We start from the raw sequence: 14,474 nt of genomic DNA on the forward strand, positions 1-14,474 counted from the left end.
GATCACTTAGCACTTGTTACTTCAATCGAGTCAATACATCGGGTATTAATTACCCAGCATTGGCTCTGTCCATTTTGCTCTTAGTACTGGGTTAGCAATTTCTGGGGCTTTTTTTCTTCTCAGGTTTTGTTTTCGTATTTGCATGGCAGTTTGAATGAGATGCTCAAAGTGTTGTTGTGTCTTCTGTATTTACATAAATACATATACAGAAAAGGCTGTCCTCAAAATCACTTTCTGGAGTGCCTATTGTGGTTTGCCATTCATTTACAAGGTAATTATGAGACAGTAATGACATCATTAACAGCGCTCCAGAACTATTTTTTTTATTTGACTGCTGACTAAATGACATTGTTCATTAAATAAAAATACCTGATTTAGGAGTAGGAAATGATGGGAAGGATTCTGGCTGTGTTTCCAATCATCCTCTCGTTTCCTACTTCCTAATCACTGTAGGTGGGCTTTTTGGTGAATTATATACAGTATTTGAAAGTCCAGCCACTGAATGGAGGGTTGCAGCAATTTTAGAAGACTAAATGAAAACGTTTGTGAACGCTTGTCCCTGATTGACAGGTGATCAATCCCAACTGGGATGCATGAATGAGAGCGAGCCTTGTATGTGCGTGCGCGCGCGCGCGTGTGTTTACACTTTGCCTCCGCCGTAGTGAGCTCCAGCACGCTGCAGGACCGCTCGTAGTATTGTGGGGCCGAGGGGATGGGATGAGGGGGGTTTGTGCACAATCTCCCGTGACCAATGAGCGGGGTGCTGTCAGGGGTAACCACATGTGTCAGCCACTCTCGGCCAATAAAGAGAGGAGCGAGGCGGACCACAGGTGCGCGCCTCTGCCTGCGTCCCCTTGGCACAGCGCCCCGGAGATGCTGGAGAGAGACGCCTGGCTGTCCCGTGGCGCGCACCGCTTTCCCGTCGAAGGTAGCCTCTTCCTGACTTCCCCCTCCTACACCCCACTCGGGCGGTGATGGCGACCGCCACGTCCAACCACTTCAGCGTCCTAAGCAGCCCCGGCAGCCCTCCACCGCCGCCGCAGCAGCAGTCGGAGTCCGCGACCATGCAGCAGCAACAGCAGCAGCAGTACAGGGACGCGCACGCCCTGCTCCAAAGCGACTACGGTGCGCACCCGCTCAGCCACGCGCACCAGTGGATCGCGGCGCTGTCTCACCACGGGGACGCCGGCGCCCCGTGGCCGTCCAGCCCGCTCGGGGAGCAGGACGTGAAGCCCGTGTTGCACGACGGCGACCGCGAGGAGATGCGCGACTCCGGTGGCGGTGACGCGCAACAGCGACACCCTCACCCCGCGCACCAACCCGCGCATCACGACGCCAGAGCATGGCGCGCCGGCAGCACCGCCTCCGCGCATATTCCCGCTATGGCGACATCTGAGGGCCAGGGTCTGCTCTACTCCCAATCTGGCTTCGGCTTGATGGCCGGCGGGGAGCAGCAAGGCGGCATGCACCACCATGCGCACCCGCATGTGCACCACCAGCCGCTTGGTCGGGACGACGAACAGCACAGCCACAGCCCGCACCTGAGCGACCACGGAGGCGGGCCGCAGCCGCCCCAGCACCAGGACCATTCGGATGAGGATACGCCGACCTCAGACGAGCTTGAGCAGTTCGCCAAACAGTTCAAGCAGCGGCGCATTAAATTGGGCTTCACCCAGGCCGACGTGGGTCTGGCCCTGGGGACCCTGTACGGCAATGTCTTCTCGCAGACTACCATCTGCAGGTTCGAGGCCCTGCAGCTGAGCTTCAAGAACATGTGCAAGCTAAAGCCGCTGCTGAACAAGTGGCTGGAGGAGGCCGACTCCACCTCGGGGAGCCCCACCAGCCTGGACAAGATCGCAGCGCAGGGCCGCAAGCGAAAAAAGAGGACCTCCATCGAGGTGGGCGTCAAGGGAGCCCTGGAGAGTCACTTCCTCAAGTGCCCCAAGCCCGGGGCGGCCGAGATCAACTCGCTGGCGGACAGCCTGCAGCTAGAGAAGGAGGTGGTCCGGGTCTGGTTCTGTAACAGGAGGCAAAAGGAGAAGCGGATGACGCCCGCCGGGGGACCTCTGCCGGGTGGGGAGGATATGTACGGGGACAGCCCTCCGCACCACGGAGGACAGACCCCTGTGCAGTGACAGCACCCCCTGCGCGCTTGGACCCTTTCGTTTCCCTTTTTCTAAGATAAATGTTGCGAGGACGCGAGTAGGATTTACAGTGCAGGTGCCAAAAGCAGCAGGCATGTGGACGGATGCTCCTTCGCGCTGCGGAACTCGCAGCGACTATTATGGGATGTATTCTTCGTATTCATTATTACGGGACGTGCTTCATGCTGCCGTGTGAGCCCAGCAAACGCCTTTTGTGCGTCACTGTGCCCAATTGTGGACACGCACGCACACACACACACGCACACACACGCACACACAAAGGAAGGCTCCGTTTGTGGACTTGTCCACGGGGGTTGGGCAGGAGGGGGAATGTTCTCGCGTGGGCTGGATGAACCGCAGTGAGTAAAAGTGGGTAAATAAACGCCATCTTTGCGTGGAACAAAAGCAACAGGGGTTCCGACAGCTGCAGACACCCGCCTGCTCTTTGGCTCACAATTACAAGCCAGCAACAGGAGTATTATTATTATTATTATTATTATTATTATTATTATTATTATTACTACAAAAATGTTTATTTTACGACCTCATTGCATTTTGAATTTCTTATTTAAAGGCTTATTTTAGTTCGATGGTTAAATGTGCAAATTTAGTATTGATCAAATTCAGAAGCCATCAACAGCATCATTCTACTACTATTATTATTATCATTATTATTATTATTATTATTATTATTATTATTATTATTATTATTATTATTACTTGACGGTCCTATTTTTATTGTTCTCGTTTTATATTCATTTGAGTTCAAGATTTGCTTGAACGTACAAAACAGTTTTTACTTTAAAGCTCTCTAATCACAAGGACATTCATACCATAGTATAAGTTACCATAATCGTTGCGTATCAATTCAGTAATCAACGTCATACTTAAGGTAAATAATAATAATAATAGTAATAATATAATACTGGAAAGAGCTTTTTCTATTTGTGTGTGTGTGGGGGGGGGGGGGGGTCGTGCGTGCGCACGCGCGTGCGTGCGTAGTGTGTCTTTGATGTTTATTTCCTGTATTTGTTTTTTTCGAGGGGAAAAAAAACACGAGCGAGAAAAACAATTATGTGAGACTCCAAAAGCAATTCACCCCACCGTTTAATGCCTTCCTCTCCTATGAAGATGGAGGTTATTAATTCAAAAACGTGTCTATATATACAATAGTAATAATTTAAAAACATATACCAGCGGTATGACTCATGCACTCACCCAGACTCTTTGTGGGATGTAGCTCATGCATTTATTTATTTATTCTTGTTTGTTTGTTTGTTTGTTTGTTTTTGTTTCTTTGTTTTTGTACAGGGTTCGTTTTATATATTTGTCAGTCTGTGCCAACAAACACACACCTCCACACCTGTTCTCGTGCTACTGTGATTTCCATAAGCTTATCTGATTGAGGACAAGGTTATACGGGGGTGGGCGTGCAGGTATGAATTTTCCTTCTTCAAATGTGGAAACTCAGACGCAGCTTGAGGACACACTTTTGTCTTTACAACCTGTGTGACGTACAACGAAGCTCTCTGAATGTATGAACAGAAATTTCCCAGCAATCTTTTATAATATTTGCGATATCAAGCGTAATCATAGGTGGGGATTTTCCCCCCAACATGCAGGCCGGGAGTAGGTGCTCTGCTCGCGTGTGGCCTCAGTGCTGAATTTGAGTTTCTGTTTTGCGAGGGTAATTAATACAAAACCAAAACAAAACATCGACCTGAAATCTGTGATATGGGAAAAAAAATAGACAATTGCACAATTTCTACATGCTTTTTTGTCATTAAATCCTTTTTGTTTTCTATTACACTTTTAGTCTGCGGGTGCTTATTAACTTGTGGGAATCTGTTGTCATATATATATATATATATATATTTTATGTCGCGATTGTGTGCCCTTGCAGGCTTCAGCTGGCTCAATACCATTTGTAACAGCAAATGGGATCAGTCTAAAAAATCTAAAAATCTTACAAAAATGTGCTATTGAGACGAGGTTTAGTTTGCCGGTTTCATGACGTAAATTAATAGAATTAATTTGTCTAGCAAAGATATGTTTTCATCAAGGTAATAACACAATTCACATACGACAAAATAATCTGCATAATTGCTTAATTGAAGGATTTTTTTAACGAATATGCGGGATTTTGGAAGGAATTTGTGACTGTGACGCATTTCCGCTGTGGTTTGACTCACTTTGTTGCTAGAAGATTACGTCATAGATTTAAAATGAGCGGGCGACGAGCGACACTCAGCGGTGGATTGCGGTACACTCGTTTTCTTGGCGATGAGACCTTTTTCCAAAAAACATGTTTTTTTATTGCACCGCTATTTCCATATATTGGGATCATTTTAAAACAAGGTGATTTGAAGACACAAGGATAAAATAGCACATATTTAATCCATTGTCTCTACATACATTCATAAAGGTTACATCATGATACAATGTTCACACCACACATATGCTTTGAGCATTTATTCAATTTTCTTGGTGTCCAGCTTAGTGTACTGGTTGGCCAAAAGTGGCACTACCAGTGAAAAGAAATGTCAGTGCGCTCTTACTAGTGAGGACAAAAATGGACCTTGAGCTGGATATCAAAGTTATGGAATAAATTCTCAAACGCCTTTCCTTAGTGTGTATTTACAATCCATGAGATGACACAATGCACACACAACAGAACAAGACAATGTCATATGGCTTCTATAGTCTACAAGCACAAATGGGTCCCTGTAAGATGTGCTGCCCCCACCCCCATCTCAGAAAAGTTGACTTTGTCCAACTTGAAGTTTGTGATTGAACTTATTGACAACTGGTGGGAACACTCTACACTCTTAAAACTGTTGGGTCAAAACCAAATCAATTTAGGATAAAAAATTGGACGACCCACGAAATTGACCAAACTTCATGTTTTTTTTTTTGTTTTCTGCAAAAACAACCCAAAGTTGCAGCAAATTGACCCACTTTCCTGGGTCAGTCCAATTCATAATCCAGCAGTTTTAAGAGTGTCTGCTTAAAGAAGACCAACATAAATAAATAAATTTTGAAAACCACGGTAACCAAGTTAACCAAATAAAATAACTGAATAACAATATCCATCCATCCATTTTCTGAATCGCTTAGTCCCCATGGGGGTCGCGGGCGTGCTGGAGCCTATGCCGGCCGTCATCGGGCAGTAGGCGGGGGACACCCTGAACCGGTTGCCAGCCAATCGCAGGGCACACAGAGACAAACAACCATTGGCACTCGCACTCACACCTAGGGACAATTTGGAGTCTCCAATTGGCCTACCAAGCATGTTTTTGGGATGTGGGAGGAAACCAGAGTGCCCGGAGAAAACCCACGCGGGCTCGGGGAGAACATGCAAACTCCGCACAGGGAGGGCCGGAGGTGGAATCGAACCCGCACCCTCCTAACTGTGAGGCGGACGTGCTACCCAGTGCGCCACCGAGCCGCCCTGAATAACAATATATTAAATATAAAATACAGCAACATTTATTTTCATTTACAATGCATACATAAATACAAAAATATAATATAAATAAATAAATAATCTCCACACAAGGCTAAATGTGAATAAAGATGACGAAAGCCGAGAATATAAAAATTAAGTCAACTTAAATATACCCACACTAACGGTTTGTTTTACAAACCCTGTAATGTGAATTTAAATATTTGTATTAATGATTGAACGCGATGATCTCGGAAAGCACGTGCAAAGACTGAGAACTATGTTGCCATCAATTGTGGCAATCAATTCAGGTTGGAAAAAAAAAATTTTTTTTACACATTATCGCCATATTCTCACAACTCTCTCCATGTACATCTGCTGAATGACAAATGCACGTAACGACGCGGCCGGACAGATTTTTGTAGCTTTGCGAGTCACGAGTCGTCGACATGACAGTTTGAGTAATTTGTTTTTTTTATCTACTTGTGTAACTTAAAAATAAAAGACATCACTCCTGTGTGGCAAAGTCCTCCACCAAGGCCAGACAATCCCAATTTGAATCAAATTGCAAAATATCCCTAGGATGAAAGAATATTACCATAACAGGAAAGGGAGAGAAGAAAAACTGAACTGAAAAAAAAGTGAACTTTAACAAAAGTGTGACAGAAAGTGGCTAGAATGTCTGACTCTGAATTAGTTAAAGGGAAAAGTATTTACATCATTCTGAGTAGGTCAAATATTCAATATTTGCAGGCTAGCTATACTTCACATTAGGACAGCAACTAATCATTATTTTAATATGAATTAATTTGTCAATCCATGAAAAATATTGTTAATGTTGTTAACCTTTATTCAAAAAAATATTTAAAATTGACAGTGCAGTAAATTTATATGAACATAAATTGATCTGATTATGATTCACTAATGGAATTTTAATTAGTTTTTGCTTTGTCAAATTGAAATAAAAAATAATCATATTGGGATTGAATTTAACATTTCTTTTTTTATCAGATTCATATACAAAATAATTGACAGATTAATTGATTATGAATATAATTTAGAGTTGCAGCCCTAATATATACATTTATGTCTATTTTGCATGTATTTACACTTATGAGCGTTGTCCATATGACTTGTGTAGTTTAAAGTCCTGCCTGCACAAGGCTAGGTGGCGCTATTAGCTCATAAGGGACGTTGTGATGGTTGCCATGGTAATAGTAATGTTTCACACTCACATAAGAAGCTGCATTGCACGACCAGGCGGTGACGTTAATCCTCATATTTGAGCTATTTTTCAACTTTGGTCAACACTTGAGCGGCTCCAGTTCGGAGCACTCCGTGTCCATGTCCGAGTCGTACAGCGAGAAGCCCGTCGGGTCGCTGCCAGGCGACATGGGCGGCGTGCGCGTGCCGGGGGCGGAGTGCGAGCACGTGTCATCCAGGAAGGTGTCCGTGTGAGAGTAGAGGCCCAGGTCAGGGAACTCGGAGGCCGACATGCTGCTCTTGGACACGTCGTCGTAGCGAAAGTCCTCCAAGTCCACGAACCACTCGGGCCAGAAACGGCGGCGAATTCGCTCGCAGTACATGGCCAGGTTGATCAGCTCGCCTGGAGTACAACATGCATCAAATGCCTAACATGACTGCACGCTGACCGACTATTCATACGTAATTTGATATCACAGGATGATGTCACCTTTGATGAGCTGCTCTGGTCGTGTTCCAGGTAGAGTCCACATGGCAGGGGCCAAGTGGCCAAACACCGTGGCATCTACAGTTGAGATCTTGGAGCCCATCAGGTATTTCTTATTGCCTATGACACAGGAAGCACGTATCAGCAACATGGACCACCTGGCTTTAGTGCTCGTTTTCACCACTGGGGGGCAGTATTGTGCAGTCTAATTAACATATTAAACAATAAATCAATATGTGCTGTCACATTGTTCCCACACCCTAAACAGTAAGTCAAAAATCGTTTTTTTAGGTGTTAAATTGCAATTGCAATATTGACAAAAGAAAAAAATCGCAATTAGATTATTTTCAAACTCGTTCACCTAGCAGGATGGCCAGTGTGCGCATGTCCTTCTCCATCATGGCGTAGACTTGGTCCTTGGAGAAGCGTCCCATCCCGTGGCCGTACATCTCCCGCTTGACGATGCCGCCGGTCACGTGACTCAGGATCCACTTGAGCAGCTCGCTCAGGGGCCCGCTCACGGACAACATCTTTTGCGTCTCCTCGAGGTTGTCCACCCACTGGCAGTATGTGATGGTCCTGTGGGCGTGGAAAGGAGATCACGTGACCTCTATTTGCTGTGCGTCATTTATTTACGTGACAGCCTCAATTGTGGCAACACTCACCAGTAGAAATGCTCCTCTACCATTTTGGAGACGGCGCGGGAAACGGCCTTCTCTTGCGGCGTCAGGCTCTTGTTGAGGCTCACGCCTAGTCGCTCCTCCAGGAAGTCAATGATAAAGTCGGAGCCGCACGCGTGCTCGTGGTTGTATTCGATCCACGGCATCTTGCCCAGTGGTGACAGCTTCCCGTCAAAGTAGTTCTGCAAGGAGGTGGGACGTGGGAGGGTTCTACTTCATCTAGCTTATGCTAATACATGTAACGCCTAATCGGGGTGAGAACATAAACTACCTGGTAGGGCAGGTCCACCATGCGGAGGTAGGTCTCCGTCTTAAGGCAGAAGGGGGACAGGGATGGGGCTCCGCTTTTGGGCCGGGAGAATTGATGCAGAATGATGGCGTCTGTAGAGTCCAACTCTTCTTCTTTTCTGGACCGGTGAAAATGATTCATATTTACTGATTTGCAGTAGTTGTGAAAGTCGTCTTGTCTTGACTTGACTTCAATGACATAATGAAAACATTCTATTTGATTATGTAATTACTATTTGCGATACAATTAGCTACAATACCATAAGTGAACTCGGCTTATCTCTCGCAGCGCACTGATTAAATGTATTGCACGCGTTAGTTATGCAGAATGTGAAAGGCATTTTTTGGTGATGGGGGCTACATGGCGGAGGGGGTGTTCCGTTACGTCACAACGCAGACTTCGCTCTCACACCGCCCAACCCGGCAACATTAAGTAATAACAACACGCCCCCCTTCCCCCGCATCATATGTTGTTACCTGATGGCCAACAATTCGTGCATCAAATAGGCAGCGGCGGCTAGGAGAGCTCCTCCGGTCAGATAGAGCGTCTTCCGCCACCACGAGTCCGAGCCCAAAGCCGACATGATAGTGCCGCGGTCGCCACCCAGGGGAAGGGCGACGATGGCCCCATAAAACGACTGCTTCCCACTGGCCGAGACGTCCTGGCTCGGGCCGAGGTCAACCACGCACGACCGCGTCCAGGCCAAGGCCACTTGCCAGCAGCGGCACATGCTCGTGGCCGTCCACGGCCCCTTTCCGCCTCACTTTCGGCCTCATGGGTGCCGCGGGGTCGACGGCGGCAGACCGGCGGACACGACGACCACCCCGGTCGTGGCTCGTCCCCGATGCGGACTTCTCCGCCTGGCTCCTATTCTTCCCCCTCTTTTCTCAGGGTCAGTCAGGGTGGATGCGTTAGTCGTGGTGTTTCCGGTTGGGACCTTCACAGTAAAAGTAAAGTCCTGGCCCGTATAAAAAATTAATGCCAGGAAAATGTGTGTATATATATCGTTCTATGCATCTATAAATCTCTCAATATGTGTAGATAATAAGTACATGGATGTGTATGTTTTTGCTAAATAGTGTTTGTCCCCTCTGAGGCTTTTGTAATGTTCACATTTAAATGACACAAAATGACACAAGCTTGTTGCACCAAACATTTTATTAGCATTATATTCAAGTAGACAAAACGGTTTCAGGTAGCGGAATATTCCAGTCAGGTGAAATCAAGCCCTTTATCTAAAAAACAGAAAATTGAGACTCAAGTCAACAGTCATGTATTCAGTTAAGTGCCCCATGACCCCTCCCTAGCAATGCTGCATTTCTCGCTGACATCAGCGCATACATTAGCCAAAATGTTGCTTATATTTAATGTGCATCAACAGTAACAAGTGTGCGTGTGTCTGTGATGAAAGTCACTCAGGGAGAAAACAAACATGCTTCAGGAATGTGTGGCAAAATCCTCCGAGGGAAAGCAAAAAATACTTTTCATAGTTTACATCCCAAAATGGATCGCAACGTCAGCAGCTTTAATTTTGTAAGGCTTTGAAAGTACCTTGTCATTGGTACACACAGAAACCACAAAACTACACATTCACACATTTGTGCACAGGTCATCGATTTCATAATTAAATAAATGCAAAATTAAAAGGAAAAAGTTAACAAAAGAGCTTCTATTTCAGTTGGGGAGGGCGGGCATCAAATCTAAGATGGAAGTGAAAATCATTGCAATCATAACTAAATGAATGTGAGCATATTATCAAAATGAAGGTGGTTAAAAGTAAATTGTATTGTGAAAACAAAAAAAGTCACATTATTCCTAGTGGACATCACTACTGCACCCTGAGCAATAAACGCGCACACTCAGACACACGCTACACATGAAACATGTTACTCGCACACATGTTACTCACAGGCCCCTTCCAACACAGAGTTGTGATCAAGTTTTGTGTCCTCCAGTGGGACGTTCAAGGACATCAGGATGCTGATGGTGTTGATCGTCATCATCCCTCCTCCCTTTTGACTGCCATAGCAGCTCAGAGGAGGGGGAAAAGGGGGTCAAGGTCAAATTCACTCATTTTGATGTGCTTGCGCTACGACTGGTTGTACGAGTTGCTTTGGTTGCCATTGGAGCTCTGATCGTTCTCGCTGGGAAGAAACAACAACCAAATGAAAAGGGTCACTTTTGTGTAGCATCCCGTCAGCCAGTTTGTGGCGATTGAGTGTACCTGTTGGGAGGCGGTTTGGGTTTGGGCATCTTATTGAGCACGGCGGCTATCTCCTTGCGGTCATCAAAGTTCTTCCACTGGTCGTACAGTTTGAGGATGACACGGATGATCTCGAGAATCTGAACGCACAATAGTGGGTGGGAGTCACGTGGCATTCCGTCAAGTTCTGCCGCCTTGCTGAATGGTTCATGCATAATTTCTAATATGTGATCAGTCATTGGTGTGACTCTAACCTTGTCCATGTCCACCGACAGCTCTGCAAACCACTGCCTGGCATCCTTCTGCTGCACTACGCATGCCACATGCAGACACGCTTTGATGGAGGAAAACAACAAGAAATGTAAGTACAGCTGGCGGAAGGGGGGGGGGGTATGTGGCACGCACCCAGGGCGATCATGAAGGGAGGGTAAAGCAGACACAGGTCCGTCCTGTAGGTGTCATTCACGATGCGCCTGGTGATGAACGCAGCAGAGAAGTTACACATTGCAGCGAAAATGGGACAATAGGCAAGGAAAAAAAAAAGGGGGGGGGGGGGGGGCAGACAGACCAGGCCAGTGGCAGCAGCATGTCCTCCTGGCCCATGTCCTGCACGTACTGCAGAAGTGGTCTGTATGGGTGGTAAACGATCAGGCAGCAGTCCTGAAACGGCAAACACATCAGTGAGTCAATGTGTTATGTTTTGAACCACTCTTGAAATTAGTTCTGATATTCATTCACAAAATCATGCAACTCACCATCAACTCCAACAAGTAGAACTCGCACTCCAAGATCTGCAAAAGGTGACACAATTTCAACCACGAGCGGGCTACGTCAAATACGAATTGAACAGCAGCAATTCATTTTGGCCCAACATTCATTCTCCTGAGCAGACGTGTCCATGACTCACATGATTCATCCTGTAAGGGAACTCCTTTGGAAAGGCGTAGGAGAATCTTGTTTTCACTAGTTTGAGGAGGGAAGATAACAACGGTATATATTACATGACAACTGTGAGACGACTAACTGAGCGTGTTGACTTACACACAGACGTGGCTGCGGAGATCAGCCTCGTGTTGGAAACCACTCCGAATTCCTTAATAAGTCATAATGGAAGAAAAAGCCATTAGCCATCATAAGCAAAATGTTATGTAACAAAAAATAGCATAATGCAATAGACTAAAGTCTAATAAAAAAACTGATCTGGTTTACATTTTACAATATACAAACATTTTTTGTACCACTGTGATTTTATTCATTCATTATGTCTTTTATTCTTTTCAGTGAGGACTTGATATTATGATGCTGAAAGTGTCCGTACCTCCACCTTGGAAGCTAAGAAAACACAGGTAGGAGCCATGAGAACTGGGTCGATACTTTTTAGGGAATATCTGTTGGAGGGGGAAAGAACTACAAATTTACACAAATTCCGAGTCATGGTGACAATAGGTCATCAGGTTTGGTTCTTCGAGCATGATTATTTCGGGGCATACCTTGCATAGAAACGTTTGAAGTAGACAGTAGCAGTGGCGATAACCTGTTGCCTCAGCTTCAAGTGTTCTCCCAAAGCCTGAATGACTAACAAGAGAACAACTACTCAAGATTTGAAATTAATTTGGATAACTCCATAAATATTTTTTAAATTTGTAATCAACATTGTTTGTAGTATAAAACTTAAAATCAATGGTAGAGCTGTGTCCCAAAAAAGAAAATATTAAAATTCTGAAATATTGAATTTCAAATGATAAAATAATTTAATAAGTAGTAATAATTTAACTCCAAACTTTAAAACATAACAGAAACTAATTTGGCCAAAATGGCAAATAAGCTTTAAAATATTACGAATTTAGTTTGCTTTTGGATGTGAAATTGATTGGATTGTTTATGCACTGTTGCGTTTGTGAAGTATGACGGAAGGTAAACACCGTTGGCAAAGAAGATCTGCAGCTTCCAGTATTCTTCTTCAGAGAGGAACTTGAGGTCCTTCTGTCGTTCCTTCATGAGGTCCTGCTTGTCCAGCACCCACTGCAGACTTTGCCAAGACAAAATTCTTTCACTCATTCCTTCCTACTCCATAATCACCGGAGTTGGATTTTCACATCACAAAGATAGTATATCGTTCACTTATCAGCCAATTGAAATTAAACCATGGTTTTTAATCGAGAGGGGACGTAAAAATAAACACCTGAGATAATATATAACACTTATATAACTAGGTATATGACTGTGTTCAGAATCAACCAGGAGCCTTGTTTTCCTCCAGTTGATACTGGGCACAACTGGTGGTTAGCTTTTGCGCGGCGAATGCTAGGCCCAGATAAAAAGACGCTAGCTATGGCGATAAAAACGTATCGTGCTCATCTTATTGTTTCAAACTTACTAATGAGAACTTTGCCAAAAGTTTCCAGCCATTGCAGACGAGACGAGGTAGAAGACAATACTTTAAATTTATGTTTGTTTACTGCAAAGAAGTGGACGCCGGCGTAAATCGGGTGTTCAGACCGTCCGGGGTCCTACTACATCCTACTATTGTGATGACGTCACGGTATATGATTGGCTGGAAAGACAGTACGTTGACGTTTAAGATTGTGATTGGTCTGTTTTGCGGAAATGGGGTACGGGCGTGTTTTGCGAAGAAAACGTCTAATAACAATGTACGATCGGTGATTATTTGATTTATTGATGCTTTCAACTTTTTAAAAGAAAAATGTAAAAGTTGCAACCACAGTTGGCAGTGTCAATTTTTGATTGCGGCGTGGGTTGTATGTTAGACGTTTTGAGTGGATGGTAGGAGATTGCCTGATTAAAAATGTCACAATAACGATGTACTTTTTTAAAACATAAATAATAATCTAACTAGGTCTAATAAATAAACAATCCCAGACCATACACCATAAATTAAATTTCCAGAACTGTTTTTCTTTGCAAAATTCGCGACGTCATCAAACACTTTGAAGGCTTTGTGCTTGGAATTTTAGTTTACCGTAATTGCCGGACTATAAACCACACCGGATTATAAACTGCACCAGCTAAAATTCAGGAATATTTCAGTTTCTTTCTTACATAAGCCGCACCGGACTATAAACCGCACGTGCACACGAGTTTTTTACAAAAAAAGACAGTACATAGAAAGCCTTTTTAACGTTTTAATAACATACTTGAACATGTCTTTCTAAACATTGCCTGTGACGCAGCAGTAGTACCGCAGCAACGCAGAAGTGTGCACGCGAGTTATTAGCAAAGAAAGACTGGACACAGAAAGTTTTTTAAAGCTTTAATAACATACCTTAACATTTCTTTCCAAACACTGCCTGTGACACAGCAGTAATACCGCAGCAACACGGAAGTAACACAGCAAAGTCACTGAGACGCGGCGGTAACACAGCAGCAACACAGCAGCAACACGGTAGCACAGCACTAACAGGGCTGGTTAAAAAAAACATACCAGTAAAAGTAAAAAAAGAGCCGTCTTCATCTTCCTCCTGTGCACTGAAACCATCGAAGTCTTCCTCCTTAGTGTCCGATTGGAATAGCGTTAGATATCCTTCGCCTCACATTTTCTCAGTCTCTCTTTCGTCGTCGCTTTTATGCATTTCTTCGAGTGTGAAGAGGGTCTGTTCATGCTAATCTTATTCATGCACGAAGCGCTAAATTACATTAAACTAGCGAGCGACACGTATAGCTTAAAAGCGGCATCATATGCATTTCTTTTGTCCCCCATAATGACGGTTTGTGTATAAAAGCTTCCTGTCTTTGTGTGAGTGCGGATGTGTGCGTGATGCGCGAGACGATCAAAACACAAACTAGCACGTCTTCTTCGGCGCATTATCTCTTCTTCGTCTGTCTCGCTCTTGCTTCCTGCTAGAGCGCCCCCTGGAGACCGGAGGCCGTAAAAATCCATAAGTACGCTCCAGAGTAGACACAAGATAATGTCATCAACATCGACTGCCTTTGGCTTAAAAGCGGCATCATATGCATTTCTTTTGTCCCCCATGATGACGGTTTGTGTATAAAGGCTTCCTTTCA

The 14,474-nt window shown here is 44.7% G+C and overlaps 3 protein-coding genes across 4 annotated transcripts; 1 reads left to right on the plus strand and 2 right to left on the minus strand.

Moving 5' to 3' along the window:
• Nucleotides 1–728: 728 nt before the first annotated feature.
• pou3f2a (POU class 3 homeobox 2a) lies at nt 729–3,102 on the plus strand. Its single transcript, XM_088362603.1, has one exon. The coding sequence runs from the start codon at nt 975–977 to the stop codon at nt 2,133–2,135; it is 1,161 nt and encodes a 386-aa protein (XP_088218729.1). The 5' UTR covers nt 729–974; the 3' UTR covers nt 2,136–3,102.
• A 1,420-nt stretch (nt 3,103–4,522) lies between these two features.
• Nucleotides 4,523–9,157, minus strand: faxca (failed axon connections homolog, metaxin like GST domain containing a). Its single transcript, XM_088362159.1, has 6 exons — nt 8,725–9,157; nt 8,231–8,366; nt 7,945–8,141; nt 7,641–7,858; nt 7,283–7,399; nt 4,523–7,195 (listed from the first exon to the last, which is right to left on the minus strand). The coding sequence occupies exons 1-6, from the start codon at nt 8,976–8,978 to the stop codon at nt 6,894–6,896; spliced, it is 1,224 nt and encodes a 407-aa protein (XP_088218285.1). The 5' UTR covers nt 8,979–9,157; the 3' UTR covers nt 4,523–6,893.
• A 231-nt stretch (nt 9,158–9,388) lies between these two features.
• ccnc (cyclin C) lies at nt 9,389–12,991 on the minus strand. Of its 2 annotated transcripts, XR_015854408.1 has the most exons (13): nt 12,829–12,991; nt 12,374–12,480; nt 11,942–12,026; nt 11,770–11,839; nt 11,493–11,544; nt 11,359–11,414; nt 11,207–11,242; nt 11,020–11,111; nt 10,857–10,924; nt 10,706–10,785; nt 10,473–10,591; nt 10,158–10,392; nt 9,389–9,483 (listed from the first exon to the last, which is right to left on the minus strand). XR_015854408.1 is itself a non-coding variant. In XM_088362164.1 (12 exons), the coding sequence occupies exons 1-12, from the start codon at nt 12,858–12,860 to the stop codon at nt 10,338–10,340; spliced, it is 852 nt and encodes a 283-aa protein (XP_088218290.1). In that variant the 5' UTR covers nt 12,861–12,991; the 3' UTR covers nt 9,389–10,337. The 2 variants fall into 2 exon arrangements, 1 of the variants encoding a protein (XP_088218290.1); XM_088362164.1 differs by having other exon boundaries at nt 9,389–10,392.
• Between the last annotated feature and the right edge of the window lie 1,483 nt (nt 12,992–14,474).

Source organism: Syngnathus floridae, chromosome 19, assembly GCF_059516105.1.
Source record: "Syngnathus floridae isolate MCC-2025c chromosome 19, RoL_Sflo_1.0, whole genome shotgun sequence".
NCBI classification, from domain to species: domain Eukaryota; kingdom Metazoa; phylum Chordata; class Actinopteri; order Syngnathiformes; family Syngnathidae; genus Syngnathus; species Syngnathus floridae.

Bases quoted from the DNA above. Each gene is read 5' to 3' on its own strand.
- pou3f2a (XM_088362603.1), top strand. From the start codon at position 975: ATGGCGACCGCCACGTCCAACCACTTCAGCGTCCTAAGCAGCCCCGGC.
- faxca (XM_088362159.1), bottom strand. From the start codon at position 8,978: ATGTGCCGCTGCTGGCAAGTGGCCTTGGCCTGGACGCGGTCGTGCGTG. The intron at 8,142-8,230 runs GTAGTTTATGTT...ACCTCCTTGCAG, and splicing joins TGGTGGACCTGCCCTACCAG to AACTACTTTGACGGGAAGCT. The intron at 7,859-7,944 runs GTGAGTGTTGCC...CCACGCCCACAG, and splicing joins GTAGAGGAGCATTTCTACTG to GACCATCACATACTGCCAGT.
- ccnc (XM_088362164.1), bottom strand. From the start codon at position 12,860: ATGGCTGGAAACTTTTGGCAAAGTTCTCATTA. The intron at 12,027-12,373 runs GTGTTTACCTTC...TTCTCTTGTTAG, and splicing joins GCAGATCTTCTTTGCCAACG to TCATTCAGGCTTTGGGAGAA. The intron at 11,415-11,492 runs GTAAGTCAACAC...TCCTCAAACTAG, and splicing joins CTCCGCAGCCACGTCTGTGT to TGAAAACAAGATTCTCCTAC.